General features: G+C 37.7%; 1 protein-coding gene across 1 annotated transcript; it reads left to right on the forward strand.

Moving 5' to 3' along the window:
* The first annotated feature begins 254 nt into the window (after positions 1 to 254).
* Positions 255 to 13,042, forward strand: LOC115294795 (alcohol dehydrogenase 1-like). Its single transcript, XM_029942837.1, is given in 10 exon segments — positions 255 to 281; positions 3,097 to 3,198; positions 5,796 to 5,934; positions 8,624 to 8,711; positions 8,856 to 9,075; positions 9,253 to 9,393; positions 9,395 to 9,514; positions 10,608 to 10,743; positions 11,556 to 11,694; positions 13,018 to 13,042. Coding segments are annotated over 10 exon segments (1,131 nt in total). The 5' UTR covers positions 255 to 260.
* Positions 13,043 to 13,982: the final 940 nt, after the last annotated feature.

Here is a 13,982-nt window from a genome sequence, read left to right on the forward strand (position 1 = left end):
CCTTCAAGCTCCCCCAATTCAGCATCCTTGTTTTCAACTCCCTTCCTCCCTAATCATCCTCCCACACTCCTTTCTGTCTCATATTTGCCAACTACCTTGCCTGTGTGGTTTTCCCTATGCTGATGTGTAATTACGTAATTACATTTAATAACTTTCGGTAAGCAACAACTATAACTACTCTGTCAAGTTTGTGCAGGAGCAGAATCGAAGTAGTGCCGTGCTCTCGGGTAAACCTGTAAGGTGCCAAGGAAAGAAAATTCATGATGGACACTTCAGGCAAAGTAAGTGCTATCTTTAAAATAGATCCATGTTATTTTCATTAGTTATCTAAAAAGTATACACTGAAACAAAATTAAGAAACCATTTTCTCCAATAAGATTAGCAAAGATTTTTAATGATAATACTGAATGTCTCCCCATCTGTGGAAACTCAAGCAACACTGATGGGAGATTAACTTTTTAGGAACCTTCTGAGTGATAATGTGAGAATATCATATCATATATATGTCTATCATTTGACCCAGAAATTTATTCCAAGGAAATAATTATGTTGTTTTTATAAAGGAGTTAACTGTGGCATTCTTTTTAAGAGTATTACACTGGAAACAGGATATGTCAAACACTAGGGAACTGACTAAATAAGTTCTGATATATTAGTCAATAAATTCCTAAGTGGTTATTTTAAATTACCTGGAAAATACTTATAAAGCAAAGTGCAAGAGCAGACTGTAAAACAGTTTTCTTAATACAATCACACAAACACACATAGAATGTCTGTTGAAAAGACTTCCTGTTACAAATAGTAATAGCTGGGTGCCAGACTTGGTGTCTTCTGCTCTGCTTTACCCTCGTCTGAGTTTTCCAAGTTTTTGGCCTTGCGTGTGTACCATTTTGAAATTAGGAAAGCTATTTTAGGAAAGTATACATTTTTACATGAGTTTGGTAGGTGAAAGCAGAATTATGTCCTCCTGAGAAAGAAGTAGTGTTTTTCTATATAATTTCATTTGAACTTCTCTTGCAGCATTGTCCCTTTGTGTTATAAGACATACATTATCTCCTCTATCTAAATTTCTTGGAGACATAACAGATTCAGTCAGCTCAGTATATCTTACAATTACTATTGCATAAAGCTTGTAAATGAAGCATACATAAAATTATAAAGGGTACTAGTGCCACCAGATATTAAGATATATCAAAAGTTAAAGTATTCAATCATCATGGTGCTGCTGCAAGAACTGCCAGGATGGTAAATGGAACAAGAGAAACAGCTTCTAAAGAGAAGCCTGTAAATGTAAGAACTTCTCCATATATAGTAAAGGGGCTCATTTAAGCAGAAATGAAAGAATCAAGAATTCATGCTAGGACAATTCATTTAGATTCTATAATGGCACATCACAAAAAAATTATTTTAAATTGGTTTTAAGAGTTAAATATATAAAAGTCAAACTATAAAAATCTAGAAAGAGTAGAAGAAATATTTATTTGGGATCTATACAGAGAGAATTTCCAAAGCATAAAAATGGAATAAATAACAAAGGAAAAGAAACTTCTAACCAAAATTTTAAAATGTGTGTGTGCACCTGCATGTAACTACAGAAAAATTAATGTTCAAATATCAACCAGGGAAAATCATGTACAGTAAGCTGACAGATAATAACTTATCCCTTAATATGTAAAGAGATCAAATGATTAATAACAAAACACCAAGATGCTAGTAGATACATACATTAACTCTGTAACCAAACACTCCACAAAACAGGAAAACACATGACTAATATAAACATAGAAAATACTCAATATTATTAGCATTCAGAAAATACTAGTGAAAAGAAATAGCTAGCTTTTTTGTGCCTAATAGATATTTTGGTTTTAATGACTATGGTCAATGCTAATGAGGGTGGGATAAATGATGATATAGATATTCTTTTATACTTCTAGGAATTATGCCAAATTATTCAACATTTCTTCTAAGAGTTTTGGAAATCAATTTAGCCTTAACAATGTCTCTATCTTTTCCAAAGTAATTGGTTTCTTAAGGAAACCAGGCAAGTCAAAGTTATGAGCAAAGCTGTCTATCACATTTAGACTTTAGAATAGTCAAAACAATGGAAATAATTACATGTGTAGGTGGTTACTAAGCAAACTGGAACATTCAAATAATGAAATATAAAGTAGCCATTTTTTATTTTTTTTAATGTTTATATTTTTATTTTGAGAGAGAGGACAAACAAGCAGGGGAAGGGCAGAGAGAGGGATGGAGAGAGAATCCCAAGCAGGTTCTGCCTTGTCAGCACAGAGCCCCACACGGGGCTTGGACCCACCAACCAACTGTGAGATCAAGACATGGGCTGAAATCAAGAGTTGGACATTTAACCAACTGAGCCACCCAGGTGCCCCAAAAGTAGCCATTTAAAAATTCTGATTATAGGGGCGCCTGGGTGGCTCACTCAGAAGAGTACATGACTTTTGGTCTTGGGGTCCTGGGTTTCAGTCTCACGTTGGGTGCAGTGATTACTAAAAAAATAATAAGGGGCACCTGGGTGGCTCAGTCGGTTGAGCGACCAGCTTCGGCTCAGTCATGATATCATGGTTTGTGGGTTTGAGCCCCGCGTCGGGCTCTGTGCTGACAGCTAGCTCAGAGCCTGGAGCCTGATTCGGATTCTGTGTGTGTGTCTCTCTCTCTCTCTCTCTCTCTCTGATCCTCCCCTGCTCACACTGTCTCTCTCTGTCTCTCAAAAATAAATAAAAAACATTTAAAATAATAATAATAATAAATAGTTAAAACTCCGATTAAAAGCATTTGAAGTGATGAGAAAATGCTTACTTATAAGTAAATGGTAAATGGTCAATACATTTTGCTGTTACTAGCAAGAAAGCAGAATACAAAATTGTAGACATGATCTCTACTGTATCAAAATTGTTTTCAGAGACTAGAAGGAAATATGCTAAAATTTCAAAAAGTTGCATCTAAAATTGCAGTGATCTTTATGATTTCTGTATTTTTACTAATTATAACAAATAAGTGTCATTTGTATGATCAGAATAAAAGTTAAATTTTTTCATGAAATGATTTCATTGTATTGTCCTGTGTCAACAGGTAATCACATGCCGGGCAGCCGTTGCCTGGAAAACAGGTTCTACTCTTGCAATTGAGGAAGTACAAGTTGAGCCACCAAAGGCTCAGGAAGTTCGTATTAAGGTATTTAAGTCTCTTAACTTTTACCTTTGTAGGTAAATGTAAGGAAATTCTGTATTGTTTCTATGTTTGTTTATATGTATATATAACACATATAAAATTTGCATTTGGGGTCTGTCCACTTTTCTTAAAAAGAATTTTTAAAACTTGGGGCGCCTGAGTGGCTCAGTCCATTAAGCATCCAACTTCAGCTCAGGTCACGATCTCATGGTTCGTGGGGTCAAGCCCCACATCAGGCTCTGTGCTGACAGCTTGCTCGTGTCTCCTCTCTCTGACCCTCCCCACTCATGCTCTGTCTCACTCGAACTCTCAAAAAATAAATAAATGTAAAAAAAAATTTTTAATAAGATAAAACTAAGATAAATGAATAGAAGTAATGAATGTCTAAAATATACTTAAAATATATTAAAATATACTTAAAATATACTTTAAAAAATACATGTAAAATACTGGTAATGCACTCATCCACCATAATTATTTTTTAAGTACTGAAATTTTTACTTAAATTATATAATATCATAGACCTATGTACTTCACAATGTGACATATAAAGTGTCTTAAGTAGTAACTTCTTTTCATTTTTGAGGGAAAGGGGACAAGAAATGTATTTCCCCCTACTTCTATAATACAAAGTTGATATCAACAAATGACTATGCAGTGACTAACAGACTAATGTTCCATCTCTATTGTTTTAAGCTCACACATTACAATAATCTCAGAAAATGTCTGAAATAGTTCACTGAGTGGTAAATTTCAACTTCTAGGAATGAGCAGCTAGGACTCCATGATAGTCTTCAAAGTGACTTGGAAGAGTTAACAATTATCAAACAGAGCTTAGACTAGGGATAGGAAAACAATGACCTGTCAATGGCTTCTTGCCACTCTCAAATCAACCTTCCAATCAATAAAACATCCCAAATTTTACAGAATCATTAAATACCCAAGATTAGGAGTATCATTGCTCCTAATTAAACATTAATATTCACCTAATCTTCTAATTTGAGACCAGGAAATTGAATACTTGATTTAATAAATAAGACAAATCCTGGAAGCCATATGCCTCCAGTCCATTCTTTCTTTAATCAAAGTAGAAGGCATAGGAGGATGGCTACAGGAGAAACAGAGTCAAGGACTGAAGGGAAATTGGAAGAAAGATGCCAGAAGGAAAAGGGGATGGAGGGAAGTATGAAATGACAGATGGGCAGTGAAAGACAAAATAGCGGAATATGGGAACAAACACTAAATAAGTTACCAATTCCATGTCTAGTGTTACACCCAAGATTTTATTTTACCAATGAGACATGGTAAAGAACAAAATGGAAACTGAGAAGAATGTACACAAAGAAAGAAGTCTGGTAAGTGACTGCTATTCAGAAGCTGTACTTTTTCTATTTATCATCCATCCAAACAGCATTTAATCAGTGCTTATTGTGCACTGGGTCACCACCTGCTGAAGTGTTTACTAGTTAACTAGTCAGTATTATCTGTTCTTACACTGATAGGCTCCTTGACTACAAAGGCTACACCCTAAATAATAACTCCACAATTGCCCACCGTGGTAGAAGGTGCAGCAGCAAGAACTTCAGCAACATCACACTGAGCCCTGAAGGAAATCAAGGTTAAGGACGGGGTCTGTTGATAAGAACAGTCAGTTCCACCTCCAGCTTATGCCACGGGAAACTTCTCCTAAATAACTGCATCTTCTTATTTGATATGTGGAACCAAATTAATACGGAGACTCCAGCCTGCTGCCTACCTAAAGCCACACTTCCGGCCTTCGGCAGCCTCCTGAAGCTGTTTTGGCACTGTGGGAACCAAAACCACAGCATATTTCTCATGAGTACATCATATACCATAGCTGTTCCCAGCGTTTCAGCTATAAATGTTGCCACTCTCACCACACCCTGCAGGACTAGTCAATATGCTCAGACATAGGCTTTTCTGGCTGTATCCCAGGTACAGCAGTAACTTAGGGGCTATGGTACCTGAAATGTTTCATTTTTATGACCCATGTGACTGGGTCAGGTCTACTGACAGACAAGAGAACTCAGGCCATTAACTAAGGAGTTTTAAATTTTCACAATGCAACTAAATTTTGCAATGGTTAATTTTAACTTAAATTCATTTTTACATTATTACTTTAAAGAATGTTCTCAATGTATAAATGTGAAATGTTAAAGACAGATTTTCCCAGAGTACTGGAAAAACATTCCACAGTATGGGCCTAAAATTCTTTGTTTCTCAATCGTGGTGTTATTGATAACGTGGCAAAAAGTCCTTCATGGTATGTGATTGTCCCTCATGTTTCAAAACTATTTGATGATGTAAATGTACAAGGTAGATTTCAAAAAACCTAAGTTTATTTCCAGGTCCGAACATGTGCCATGTGACTTTGGACAAGTCATTCTGAGTCTCTGAATCTCCCTTTCCTCATCTCTAAATTGGGAATGATAAGACCTGCTCTGTATTCCTCTGAGCATTGTTATAGGGATCAATGACATAGTTCCTGTAAAAAAATGTTTTTTAATAATCAGTCTCAGATTTAAAAAAAAAGGAAAATTTCAAACCAGTTGATTCTTGGTCACTTAATTCCTATGCAGGTGATATCGACAGGGATCTGCGGTACTGATGATCATGCACTGAAAGGATTACTCTCAGCAAACTTCCCTTTAATCCCAGGCCATGAGGGCGCTGGGATTGTGGAGAGTATTGGCAAAGGAGTGAGCTCAATGAAACCAGGTAGGAGGTGGGACCATGAAACCCTTCCCACAAACAGCCTCCCAAAGAGCCCCCCTGCACTGAGGAGCAGCTTAAAATGCATTAACACACTCACAGGAGAAAAAAAAAGACTGTTTTACCTCTAGACTCTTCTAACTAATCACGTAGCATTATATTAAATGTATCCAGTGATTCCAAGAGTCACATGATTTCCCTGCTGTTTTCTCTAGCAATCCAGAGGGGCAGTAGCTGAGCCAAGTACATACCCATAACTAAATGAGGGTTGAGATGGACCAGTGTACTTTTAAATAAACTGAAAACTATTGAGACTGCTTCTTACATATTATATCACCCACATGTTTACCACAGTGCCTGTCCCAGGAATAGAATGCATTAGAATGTTTGACAGATGAACGTTCTAATCAACTGGAATATCAAACTTGAATTTTCATTGACAGGATGATAATGATATTTCAAAGAATCAAAGAAAGCAAGCGTATGTTCTTCCCCAGACTACCAAAAAAGATCTGGACATAGCTATTGTTGGCATGTCCGAAATGATTTGGGTGAATAAAAGGAATCACACGGATTAAGATACTACAGAACCTCACAGCTTGGAACCAGGAACATAAAGAGACTTAAGAAAGTGCATGGTCAGGACATTTGTGAACCTCTTACCAGGGAATTCATTTAGCAAACAATTATGGGGTACCTACATTGCATCTGACACTAGGCAAACCAAGGTGACAAAAGGTAAAAAGACATGGTCTATCCCCAAAAACATAATGCAAACAGGAGAGAGATATGCTCTAACTCCTTTTTAGCTTAAAAAAAAAATCCAATGGAAGTTTTGTGGAAAACAACGAGCATTTGGAGGAGAAAGGACAAGAGAGCAAAAGTTCTCCTGAGTTTGAGATCCAGTACCTTTGGAATGAAGGTAAGATGTGCCTTATCTTAGCTTACAAGAGATTTTTAATGCCATCTAAGCTCTGCAAGAGGCCAAAGGAGAGCTGTTCCTTTGTTATAAAAAGTTGTAAGGACTCTTAGGGACAATGTTGTAGACTTCTGACCAGGCCCTTGTAAGTCTGTGATGAGTATGTTAATTAATTGTCTTCCCAGACCTATCCAGCCTGTCACCCGAGGGCCCGGAAGGACTGAGGATAACTAGATCCAAACACAATCAATGTCCTTTCCAGAACTCTGGAGCCTTTAAATCTACCCTCTGTAGTAACTCTCCAAACGCAGTTTCTCTGCACAGAGAGAGTAATTCCTTTTATTCTCTGGAATCAGCAAATCTTAGAACCTTAAGAACACATGTCAGGGGCGCCTGGGTGGGTCAGTGGGTTGAGCGCCTGACTTTGGCTCAGGTCATGATCTCACAGTTCGTGGGTTCAAGCCCTGCATCGGGATCTCTGCTGTCAGCATGGAGCCCACTTGGGATTCTCTGTCCCGGTTTCTCTCTGCCCCTCTCCTTCATATGCTTTGTCTCTCTCAAAAATAAACATTTAAAAAATTTACAAAGAAAAGAAAACATGTCGAGGCCTGCTAAGAGCAGGAGTGCTGTCGTGGGGCAAGAAGTCTAATGAAAAGTGCTCTGATTTTATCTAGCTGGGGCCCGTTAGGCACCTGAGTACACTGTGAGACTTAAATCCTTCAAATAGAAAACAAAAGGGTTAAACTAGATAACATCCCGAAGGTTCAGTCTTTCTATTTCCAGAGCAGGGGAAAGCAGACCCACAACCATCCACCTGTAAGAGAGATCCCCAAACATCCATCATTTGCCTAAAAGAATAATGGAATGTTTAAAACCAGGTTATATGGTTTCTCCTTCAAAACAGCAATAGACAACGCAGGAAACAACAGATGTTGGTAAGGATGCAGAGAAAGGGGCACCCTCCTGTACCACTGGTGGGAATGCAAACTAGTACAGCCACTCTGGTAAACAGTATGGAAGTTCCTCAAAAAGTTAAAAATAGAACTACCCCATGATCCAGCAATTGTGGACTACTATTTACCAAAAAAATACAAAAATTCTAGTTCAAAGGGATAGATGCAGTGCAATGTTTATCATAGCATTATCTACAGTAGCCAAATTATGGAAACAGCCCAAGTATCCTTCAACTGATGAGTGGATAAAGATGTGATATGTGTGTGTTTGTGCACACGTGTGTGAGTGCACGCGTGTGTGTATACATATTGCTCAGCCATAAAAAAAATGAAATCTCACCATTTGCAACAACATGCATGGCACTAGAGAGTATTATGCTAAGTAAAATCAGTCAGATTTCAATTATATGTGGGATTTAAGAATAAAACCAACAAGCAAAAGGAAAAAACAGAGAGGGAAGCACATCAAGTCTTCTTAACTATAGAGAACAAACTGATGGTTACCAGAGGGGAGGCAGCCAGGGAGATGGGAGAAATAGGTGAAGGAGATAAAGCAGTGCACTTGTGATGAGTGCTGGATGCTGTTTGGAAGTGTTGAACCTCTATGCTGTACGCCTGAAACTAACATGACACCATATGTTAACTAACTGGAATTTAAATAAAACCTTAAAGAGAACAGCAATGGGCAACATGATGCTGGCTACCATAACCTGCTCTCAGCAAGTTTTCAAGCCATCCAATGAAATTTTTATAAAATACTATTGTATTTCTGATCCAATAATATTTTATACTAATGCTCATATTATTTTTTCTCTATGTATAGGAGATAAAGTCCTCATACTTATTATACCACAGTGTAGAGAATGCAGCGCCTGCTTGCATCCCGAGGGAAACTTCTGTGAGAAGCAAGAGTTAGTAATTTACCCCTTACTCTATTATTAAACTGCTAATATTGTATAAGCACTGACCTGTAACTAAACGCGCTCACTTCTGTCTTTATAATTCCACGTGTCTGTGCCGCTGCCTGTACCTGCATCTATGTCACCGCGGAACAGCGTTCTACCTTCTTCTGGATTAATGCTGGACGGGACTAGCAGATTTACCTGCAAAGGAAAAAAGATTTATCACTCCTTCCGTGCAAGCACTTTCACTGAATATACTGTTGTACCTGAGATTGCAGTGGCAAAAATTGATGCTGCTGCTCCTATGGATAAAGTCAGTATCATAAGCTGTGAGGTGCCTACAGGTTATGGGGCCGCTGTAAATTCGGCCAAGGTGAGGAAGTTACCTGTGCGTTAGCATGTGTCATAGTGATTTGCCTGGAAAATATCAAAATGTTCAATAACTGTATATAGTTCCAAAAGTTTCAATGGTTGTTTTTGTTTGTTTTCTTTCTTAATAACATGTGTCCAGGTTTGATTTCTAATACAAACGTGCCTTTTGAATTGGTAGGTTACCCGCGGTTCCACCTGTGTGGTCTTTGGACTTGGTGGAATCGGTTCAGCCATTGTCATGGGCTGTAAAGCATCTGGTGCTTCTAGGATCATCGGGATTGACATCAATGAGGAAAAGTTTCCCCGGGCAAGAGCGTTAGGGGGTCACTGATTGTCTCAACCCTCAGAACCTCAAGAAACCTGTCCAGGAGGTGGTGATGGAAATGACAGGAGCTGGTGCTGACTTTGCTTTTGAAGCCATTGGACTCACTGATACGATGGTGTGTGGCTTAGGGCACAGTGCATAGATGCTTAATGGGGGTAGGGTTGGGGGTAAGAAATACATGCTAAATATCCTCACATAGACAAATATAAACTCCCCTGGACATAGATTTTGGATGTGTAGACCCCAAATGCAAAAACAGAATGTAAATTCACTCTAAAACATCTATTTTAAAAATAAAAGCAATATATACTTAAAGATATGTCATTATAATACACAAAATTTAAACATTCAAAAGGCCATAATACCAGTATTCCCTTTTCTTTATTCCTAGATCTCCAAATATACTTTTATATATAAGTACAAACATTATTTAACTCATGAGATAATTATGTGTCCTGTATCAGAAGTCCTAGGGAACAAGGGTAAATAAAATAGGCACCACACTCTGAGATCTTACAGTTTAGAGGAGAGAATATATACATTTAATGTTTCAATGTGTACCTAACATACTTGATTGACAAATAAAGGAAGTAAAGGTAGTAAGATAGGTAACAATAAAGAGAAAATAAGGCAAAATGGAGAAAAGGGGGAAGACAACAGGGTGACGAGCCAGAAAAGGAAGTTAAATAAACAGATATGAAAAAGTACGCTGTACATCCCTACAAAATTGAATTAAAAATAAAGCTTCAGACAACCCTATGTATATATTTGTTTTAATAGAAATGAGTTAGACAGAGAACCATGGCAAGTGAGAAGGTCTGGCAAAGGTAGGGAGTAAATTTATTTGATAAATATATATGGGTCTTTCTATGTATCAGATAATGTTCTAAATGTTTTAAGAACGGTAAATCACTTAATTTTCATAACAATTCTATGAAGTAGGTAGTATTATTCTTCTTTTTACAAATATAGAAACTGAGGCACAGGGAGGTTAAGTAACTTACCTAAGGTCACACAGCTAGTACAGTCTTTCCCACTAAACTCTACTGGTTTTGTCATGAGATCCCATCACTAGCAGTGCTGAAGCTGAGGTTGAGATAGCATTTGGCCAGGAAGAGGTTCAAGATCTAGGAACACAATTCCTCTATCTCTGGTGGTAGTTGCTACTTGCATGGGAAGGCGCTTATGGTCATTATTATTATTACCAGATTGCTGCTTGGGATTCCTGCCATCGGAGCTATGGTGTCTGTCTGATCGTTGGGCTGGCTCCATCCAGTTCAAAGCTTTCCCTGAAAGCATCAGAAATTGTCTCTGGACGGACACTGAAGGGTGTGTGTTTGGGAGGTAGGTCAACAAACAGAAGGGACTAGTTGGTTGCTCTCATGAAATCCCTTTTGACTTTGTAGAAACATAAAATTCAAAATTCCTCCCCTTGGGGAAACAGACCTATGATAGAAGTCTCCAAACACTTCTCCAATTAGTTGGAAAATTTTGCAAACCAATTTCAGTTAATTTAATTAAATAGGTTTTTTTAAGTTCAAACACAAATTTTATCTCCTGCAAGATGGTTTTTGGGTTTCGCCAGTGTTTCAAATAATTCAGTCAACTTCAGTTCCAAATGCTGATGAGTTCAAAGTTTGTTCTGCTACTTTAGCAGCAAAGCTTTTAGATAATCCTATGCACCAACCTGGAGTTTTGGCACTAGCTTTTATCTTCCCTTCCAAGAGGAGCCCTTATTTCTGAGCAATATTGACCAACAGCTTCAGTCAATTAACATTCCCATCTGCACCTGACCCTCTGCTAGTGCCTTCCTAATGCCATTTCCATGTGTGTGAATAGACAGAGGAGGAAATTTTGGGTAAAGGTAAACCCAGGAGGTGGGCTAGAAACTGGTAGTTTAAAAGGACCATTTTTCTACCCAGTAACATGTGAATACTGACCCGATTTTTCTCCCCAAGGAACTCTAGGTAACAGACATGTCTGTAGCAGCCAAACTTAGCAATAGTAATCAATAGCTTCTGATGTATAAATGATTTCTTTCATGTTCAATGTCAGATTTTCAGAAGAAAATCTCCATTACATATTTACACTGGTTTTCTTTTGGGTCATTTGGCATTTCTCAAATCTTATCATAATAGCTTTTTTTTGTTTTGCAGATTATAAAACCAGAGACTGTACTCCCCAACTAGTGATTGATTACCTGCAAAATAAAATTAATATAGACCCCTTAATAACTCATCAGTTGCCTTTTGACCAACTCCACAAAGCTTTCGAGTTATACCATGCTGGAAAAACGTGAGTGCTTTATTTGATGATCTCCCCTACCCTGGATTCACAGAGAAATGACTCTTCAAACATTTCCAAGTGGTTTTGTGAGAAAAAAAAGGCTACTTGGATATTCAATATCTTTCACACTCTCTACCCTATTTCCTATTATTACCAGGATAAGAAAACGTTTTACGTATATACCCCTCTTTGGGAAAGTTCCACATCAACCTATTTTTAGTAAAAGGCGAAAGATGCATACTATTTGAAGAGAAACCAGAGTATAACCTATTTTTTTAAATGCTCAAGAATTCAATATAATACTAAGAAGCATTCTAGGCTACTTTGATCAATTATGTATTATTTTTCTATTAGAGAAATGATCTAGAATGAATTATATTACTGAAGTCATATGATTTTGCAAGGAATCTTAGAGGCAGAGGTTTAGTCTCCACCTAAGGCACAAATCCTTCTGCATCATTTCTGAAAAATGGTCACTCTGCTTCAGCTAGCACACCTTCAGGGATGGAGTGTTCACTCAGTGTGTTCCTTTATTCATTCAATGTTTATTTTGTGATGGTGCAATATTTGCTAGGACTGTCCTAAGTGCTAGAAACACAGTAGAGAACAAGCAACAATAAGTAAATGAGGAACTACTCCTGTGGTGAATGCTTTGATTTTCTCATTCTGATTCCAAGCACATCTTCCTTTCATATTTTCTCCCCCAATTCTACCTACATTCTCTGGTTGGCATGTGATTTAAATTTTTTTTTAATCTAGGTCTTTAAATTTTACCATGCTATACCACCTTCTTGGTTTGACCTAGCATGTCAGCCAATCTGAATCAAGAATGAAGAATCAAGAAACCTCATCTAAAATTTTATGAATAGATTATAGAGAATGTGGGGAAAGGATCTAGCAGATAGTAGACATGCTATAGAAGGAAAAGAACCTCACCCCCCAAATATTTTTTTTCTTTCCTAAGAAGACACAGTGCTAGATTCTGGACCCGACCAAAGCTAATCAGAAGCTGTAGCAGAGGGTTTGGGTGTCTTTGTGATCACCCGGCCTGGGGGAACAGTGCTCAAAGCCGAGGCCTTCCATTCGGATGATGGATCCTGATGTTGATCCTGCTTTCACGACATCTAAGTAGTGATATTAACAATGATCCCAATCAGATGATCAAATGACATTTCATATAGGTGAACTAGGATAAAGGTGGAATTGGGAGGGGGGTACTGAGGGGAGAAGGTAAGCAATGCAATGTCACATGATACAGTGCACAATTGCTTTGCTGAAATCACTGTTTCTTAAGTAATTCAATCATTTTATTATTGTACTTTTATGTTTCAGCACCCGCTGTATTCTGCTGTTCTGAGATCCCAGATGATAAAAGGTGAAGGGACATCCTTGGAGATATCATTCCTTTCCTGTATCACCTCTCTGATTGTTCCAGTACAGTGGAAAGAAGAGTACGAGAGATGGAAGTGCAGTGTAATTGTGCAAAATGAAATATGTTCACCATGAACGTAGCTGTAATAAAATAACTTCTCAGAGAACAGATGTTACATAATTCATTCTGCAACTTTAAAAAGAGAAATGATGGGATTTAGTGATGACACTGTTGAAATGTCCATCAACCCAACTGATCTCTGTCACCAGTCCATGACAGGTGTCACTGAGTTATCCCTTGTTGCCATCCTCAGAGTCCCTCCATAATAACACAGATTTCTCTGTATCTTTCATGCCACACCAGGGCTTGCATGATTTTGCTTCTTCCTCAACATGCTGGGGTATCATAATCTTTGGAAGGCGATCTCAGGACACAGTAAGCCATTTTCTATGCTAAGGTCTTTAGACCATCCTATCCCTCTACCCATGAAATATTGAGCCACAGTTCACTGCTTTCAAACACAAAAACACATTTGAGAAATCTTACCAATTCCACCCCTAGGCTGTGGCTATAGGACATTCTCAGAAGAATTCTTCCATATCTATAACCTCCAAACTTCCTCTTCAAGTCTTTGAGCCAATGTAATCATTTCTTCATTGGGATTCAGAGATTAGGAGCAGAAGGAAAAACTCAAGCTTTTATCCTGCTTTTTTTCTTATATTTTTCATTGGTCTGTGAATCATTTCCATTCTCCTCAATCCTTCAGCTTTTGCATTTCAAATTGTTGTGGAAAATTTCTTTTATAATTGTTTTAATTCAATATATCTTCCTGATATTTGAGCCCAGAATGGCCAATTGACATAATGGAGAAAGGCCCAAGAATTCAAAAAAAAAAGAAAAATATTTTTCAAAGGTGATTATGTTA

Source organism: Suricata suricatta, chromosome 1, assembly GCF_006229205.1.
Source record: "Suricata suricatta isolate VVHF042 chromosome 1, meerkat_22Aug2017_6uvM2_HiC, whole genome shotgun sequence".
Taxonomy (NCBI): domain Eukaryota; kingdom Metazoa; phylum Chordata; class Mammalia; order Carnivora; family Herpestidae; genus Suricata; species Suricata suricatta.